Source organism: Streptopelia decaocto (genome assembly GCF_964273445.1).
Source record: "Streptopelia decaocto genome assembly, chromosome: 10".
Taxonomy (NCBI): Eukaryota; Metazoa; Chordata; class Aves; order Columbiformes; family Columbidae; genus Streptopelia; species Streptopelia decaocto.
In genome coordinates, this window is record NC_138665.1 from 1859892 (window position 1) to 1865638 (window position 5747).

General features: G+C 67.8%; 1 protein-coding gene across 2 annotated transcripts in view; it reads right to left on the bottom strand.

The window, feature by feature from the left end:
* The window catches only part of KLF8 (KLF transcription factor 8), a 6662-nt gene continuing 915 nt past the window's right edge, over positions 1-5747 (bottom strand). Inside the window, exons 1-5 of one of the 2 annotated variants that reach the window (XM_082062014.1) lie at positions 4410-4501; positions 2842-3391; positions 2167-2293; positions 1919-2052; positions 1-949 (exon numbers count right to left, since the gene is read on the bottom strand). In XM_082062014.1, coding sequence (XP_081918140.1) covers positions 768-949; positions 1919-2052; positions 2167-2293; positions 2842-3367 — 969 coding nt within the window. In that variant the 5' untranslated portion in view covers positions 3368-3391; positions 4410-4501 and the 3' untranslated portion in view covers positions 1-767. Of the gene's footprint in view, positions 950-1918; positions 2053-2166; positions 2294-2841; positions 3392-4409; positions 4502-5747 lie in introns of those variants that run through there. The other variant, XM_082062013.1, reaches the window with a different exon arrangement.

Genomic DNA, 5747 nt, shown 5'->3' on the forward strand with positions numbered 1-5747 from the left:
CCCCGTCCCCCCACCCCCCCTTAAAACTCCAAAAAATCACAGTTCCATGTTCCGCAAAAGTTTCCCTTTTGTTTGGTGGTGGTGATCTTGTTTGTGGTTTGCTGATGGGTGGCTGTATTTCCCCCCCCTTCTTGCTTTTTCTTTCCTTCCCGTCCCTCCTGAGTGTCCCCAGCACCTCTGGTGACGCTCAGAACGTGCCAAAGGATGGGGAGGGAGGTGACGTGCCAGGGTGCCTTGTCCTGTGGGGACAGGGACACACAGTGGCTGGGGATGGAGAGGCAGCGGCTTCCGATGAGGAAAGAGGCCAACAGCTATTGCATGAGGGAGATGACAGAGCCTCCCCCGGGCTTCCGTCCTTGCCGTGGCTCCCAGATTCTGTCCCCGGGGGCTGGGAGTGGGGCAGGGGACAGCGAGTACACAGGATGGAGACGGGCAAGAGGCTGAAGAGGCAGATGCGCAGGTTCGGAGGCTACTGCTGGGTGAATCCCAAGTGAGGAGTCAAGGAGGAGCCTCCAGCCGTTGCGAAGGGGAAGGAGAAGCCCGGGAAAAACAAGAAATGGGAGCAAGGGAGGAGGACCAGTCCGGAAACCAGCTTTTTACATCTTGCGTCGGTGAGGCTCCTGGAGCGGCCACGGTTCACTTGCTGCCAGGCACAGCTCAGTTCCTCCGCTCCCGCAGTCCCTCCACCGCACACGGAGGAGCAGGGGTGGGGGGACGCACCCCCGCCTTCTGCTGTCCCCTCCCCATCGCGGCCAGGCGCCCGGGGCTCACATCATGATGTGCCGCCGGCGGTGAAGGGCCAGGTGGTCGGAGCGGGAGAAGCTGCGGTCGCAGTCCGAGCAGCGGAAGGGCTTGATGCCCGTGTGCTTGCGGAAGTGCCGGGTCAGCTCGTCGGAGCGGGCGAACTTCCAGGTGCAGCCTTCCCAGGTGCATTTGTAGGGCTTCTCACCTGCAGCGGGGAGCAGAGAGGGGTCAGCACGGCCGCAGCCGCCAGCACCCGCTCACAGACAACAGCAGGTTTCTCGGCCGCAGCGGGGTCGCCACGGCCCTGCGAACGCCTCAGCATCTCTGCGCCAGCCCTCGCCAACCTCGGCGCGTACCCGGCGCAAGCCGTGGGTGTCAACAGATGCGTGGGTGGGAGCGGGGTGCCCTGCACCCTGCATGTGACGGTAGCAGCAGCCCCCCTGTCCTCCCTGGGGCCTGGCACAGTGGCACCCCACAGCACCCCACAGTGTCCCAGCCCAGGGGGGGGCCCCAGCAGGGCTACCCAAGGGAGCAACCCCTAACCGGACCTGGAGCAGGGGCCAGGAAAGTCCCAAGGGCATGGCCTTGAGTACCAGCACCCCCAAAAGGACGGCACAGAGCTCAAGTGTCCCCTAAGGCCTGCAGTGCTACCAAAGTCCCTCCCAGCCCCCAAGGGCCTCCACAAACCCTGGGAGAGCATGCCAGCACCCCCAAAGGGCCACCCTGAGCCCCCAAGTCCCTGACAGAGCGCCAGCGTCCCCAAAGGGCCTCCTCAAACACCCAAAGGACACCCCAGCTCCTGGCAGAGAGTGCCAGCACCCCTAAAGGGCTACCCTGAGACTCCAAGGGCAACCCCCAGTATCTAGCACAGGGTGCCAGCACCCCCAAAGGGTCCCATTGAGCCCCCAAAAGCCTCTCCAAGTCGACATAGGCTGCCAGCACCCCGAAAGACTCCCAAGCTCCCAAAGGCAACCCCCTCAGCCCTTGGCAGCACCCGCAAAGAGCCAGCCCAGCCCCAGCACAGGGTGCCAGCATCCTCAAAGACCTTCCCCGAGCGCAGGGACAGATGACCATTGTCCCCACAGCCCATCCCTGGGTGTCCCCAGCCCACTAGGAGCTGGGGGCGCCGATCCTGACCCTCCTGGGCAGAGCAGCGTGTGGCGTTGGCCCCTACCCGTGTGTATCCGCCGGTGAGCTTTGAGGTGGGAGCTTTTGGTGTAGACCTTATTGCAGCCGTCGAAGTCGCACTGGTGGATGCGCCGCTTCTTCAAGTCGGGGGAATCGGCTCGCTGCCCCCTCGCCACCGGCCTGCCAGGAGGACGGAGAGATGGAGAGCATGGCCCTGCACCCACAGACCCCGCGGAGCGCCTGGGGACACAGCCGGGGGGACAAGGAGGGGGACACGCAGCTGGTGAGACTCACTCTCTCTGGAGGTCCTGGAAAGGGGCTGGGCCGCTCTCAGAGGCGCTGTCCTCGCTGTCGCTGCTCATGGTCATGGGGTACATGGAGCCCGGGTCAATTTTCACTGGTGGGGGGCGGGAAAGAAAAGCTATTGAGAAACAAGGAGGGAGGGGGTGAGGCTTGTGAGCAGAGAACAGACACCTCCCCCCAAAAACCCACCCCCACGCCAGAGGCACAACTGCTCCCACAGCGCCCCAAATGCTGCTCCCTCCCCAAAAAAATAAGACTGGGGAGATGGAGAAGGTCCCTGAGCCATGGGGCACAGAGATATGGGGGGGTAAGGCACAATTCTGGGGGGACACCCCTTTGGGCTGCCTGCACAGAAGAGGGGAGATCCAAGTTCCCCCACTCTGGATAAGGTGGGAACGTCCTGGGAAGGAGACGGGGGGTGGTGCAGCCGAACTGCAACCAGAGCCGCGGGCAGCGGGAAGGGCAGGCAGGCTGCCAGCAGCCGGACGGGCGACAGCAGCGTGTCCCCTGCCCCCCCTGTGTCCTCCTGGGGGGCTTTGGGTGAAGGTGGCAGATAGATGGTAGGTGGGGGGGCACCCCCGGGCGGCAAAATTGGACATCCTTCAGGGGTGCTGCTGCACGACCCTCCCCCCAAAATTTCAGTGCTTCCCCACCACATGCCCTTACCAGACCCAGCGTTCTTGCCGTCCCCCCCGATGAGGGGTACGGTGATGGCAGTGACGCCGTCGGTGGGCATGGTGGTGTAGACAACGGGGAGGGACTGGACCACCACGGGGATGGTCTGGAGGTTGCCCATCTTGCTGGGCAGGTTGACGGAGGGGATGGTGTGGATGACGTGGAGGATCTGCTGCCCGCCGCTGCCCTGCGTGGACGCCAGGATGGAGCCGGGCGACAGGACGGCGGGGATGGCCGAGGTGGAGCTGAGGCCGGAGGGCGAGATGGAGACGGTGGTGGGAGCAGGCAGGGGGGGAGCCACCAGCAAAGGGGAGGACTGCACCGAGGCGGGGGCGGGCGGTGGAGGCGCCGAGGCTGCCGCAGCCACCTTGGACTTGTTGAGGGAGAGGTCGACGGGCTCGGCCTGGGGCTGGCCGCAGTCGCTGGCCAGCAGCTCCTCGGGGGGCTCCGTCTTGATGTCGGCCAGCAGCACCGGGGGGTCGAGGGGGCCCTCGGCCAGCAGCGCCGACGAACTCATGGCGGGCGTCGCCTTCCCCGGGCCCTGCAAAACACCCGCGGGCCGTGAGCGGACGGGGAAACCGAGGCACGGGGCGGGGGGGGGAGGGCGGGGCAAGAGGTTTTGGCGGCCTCACCCCACCCAGCGGCAGCGGCGCTGCCCCGGGGCGGGCGCCACAGTCCCCGCGGGGTGCGGGACGCCGAGAGCCCCCGGTGGGGCGGAGCGGGACCCGGGCGGGTCGGACCGGCCAACACGACGGTTTGGCCCGGCGCGAGCCGAAGGCGGGAAGGAGGCCCCACCCCCGCAGGCCCCGCCCCCCGCACGCCTTTGTGCCGTTGGCCGGCCCCGCCCCGCCCCGCGGCGCGTGCCCCCCCGCGCCCCTCCGGGCGGGGCGGGGCGGGGGGTGGGCGGGGCCCCCGCGGGGCGGTGGCGCGCCCCGCCGCCCTCCCCTCCCCCGCGCTTTAAAGGGGCCGCGCCGCCGCGGCGCGAACCCTCCCCCTCCCCCGGCCGGGGTGAAGCGGGCACGGCAGCGGGTCACTCACCGCCCCGGCGGCGCGGGGGGGGGCTCCTCCGCGGGTGCGCGGCGCTCATCCCCTCCGCGGGCAGGATCATGCTCCCCGCCGCGCTTCACCGGCCGAGCCGAGCCGCTCTGGGCCGGGCCGAGCCGAGCGAGAGGTGTGAACGGCCCCGCGGCTCCACCCTGGCTCGGCCCGGGGTGGAGCTCTTTAAAAGGGCCCCGCCGCGGCAGGGAGGGGCTGCGGGCACGGCCCGGCCCGGCCCCCGCGGGAGGCAGCCGGGCAGGGCCCCACCCGGGACACCTCCATTCCCCCCAAAACGCTGCACACACGCCGTGCCCCAATACGCGCGGAACCAAGGGGGCCCCCGCAAACACGCACGCGACGACAGGGACCCCAGCACCACCACTCCCCCTCCCGCGGGGTCCCTCCGTCCACGCGCGGGGGTGCCCCGCACGCGGACGCCGCGGGCGACACCCCCGTAAAGTAGCACTTCATCACCCCAGCACTGACACCCCAACCAGCCCCCCCGGGACCCCCGCACGTACCTGCCTGCAAAGCAGAGACCTTCCCCCCCGGGACCAGCGCACCGAGCCCCCCACGCACACTCACACACACACACACGGACACGCGCGGCCCGGCCCCGCCCCGGCCACACCCAGCGCACACACCCTGCACACACATACACGGCCCGGAGCCTCCCAGCCCTCGCACGCAGATGGGGGGGGCCCTAAAATACACACCCACGGCCAGAGACACCCCCTCCGAACCTAGAACAGAGACCCCAAAACACCCCCACCACAGACCCTCCCGAACACCCCACACACAGAGCCACGGACTCCCCAGTACCCACATATTCAGCTGGAGACCCTCCCCAACACACACTCAGCCAGGCACCCCCCCAAAACTACCCCGCACACAGCCATGGACCCTCCAACCCACACACATCACCAGGGACCCCCCAAACACCTTCACACACAGCCAGACACCCCCCCAGCACCCTCATATTCAGCTGGGGACACCCCCAACACATACTCAGCCAGTGAACCCCCTAAACACCCCCACTCCAGCCAGGACCCCCTCCAATACCCCCACACAAAGCCAGGGACCCCAAAACACAGGCACATTCACAATCATCAGGACCCCCCCCAAACACCCCACTCTCAGCCACGGACCCCCCAAGACCCCCACACTCAGCCAAGGACCCCCCAACACACACATCACGAGGACCCCCAAAACACCCCCCCCCGGCTAGGGCACCCCCAAACACACCCACATCCAGGTACCCTCCCCCCGGGGACAACCCCACAGCTGCCCCTCCCCCCTGGCTGGGGATGTCCAACCCCAACACACCCCCCCAGACCCACACTCACCCGGTCACACCCGGGGGGGGTCCCCACAAACCGACAGTTAGGGGGAGGGGGGGGGAAAAAGGGGCAACCCCCCCAGCCCCACTTTGCAGGGGAGGCTTTGAACCCAAAGCCTCATGGGGCTGAGGGGTGAGAGATGTGGCAGTGGGGTCTGCCCCCCCAAATCCAGCCTCGCTGCCCCCCCGCACACCCCTGGCCTTTCATCACTGGGCTGAGTTTCTCCGAGCTCAGCCCAGGCACACCCGAAACCCACCCAGGCAGGGGGGGAATGAGGGGACCCCCCCAGCCCCCACGCAAGTCCTGATGTCGGGGAGCCGCTGTGCACCCCCCCCCCCAGTTTGGGAATAAATAGTCCCCCCCCTTTTTGCCCTAAAACAGCTCCGGGAGAGATGTGGGGTGCCCCCAAACCACGGAGTGACCTTGGGGGAGGGCAGGCACAGGAAAACGCAGGAAGGTCCCTGTGTCGTGTGTCCCCCCCCCTCCCCGGGTCTGTGTCCTCCACCCGTGGGCGTGGGG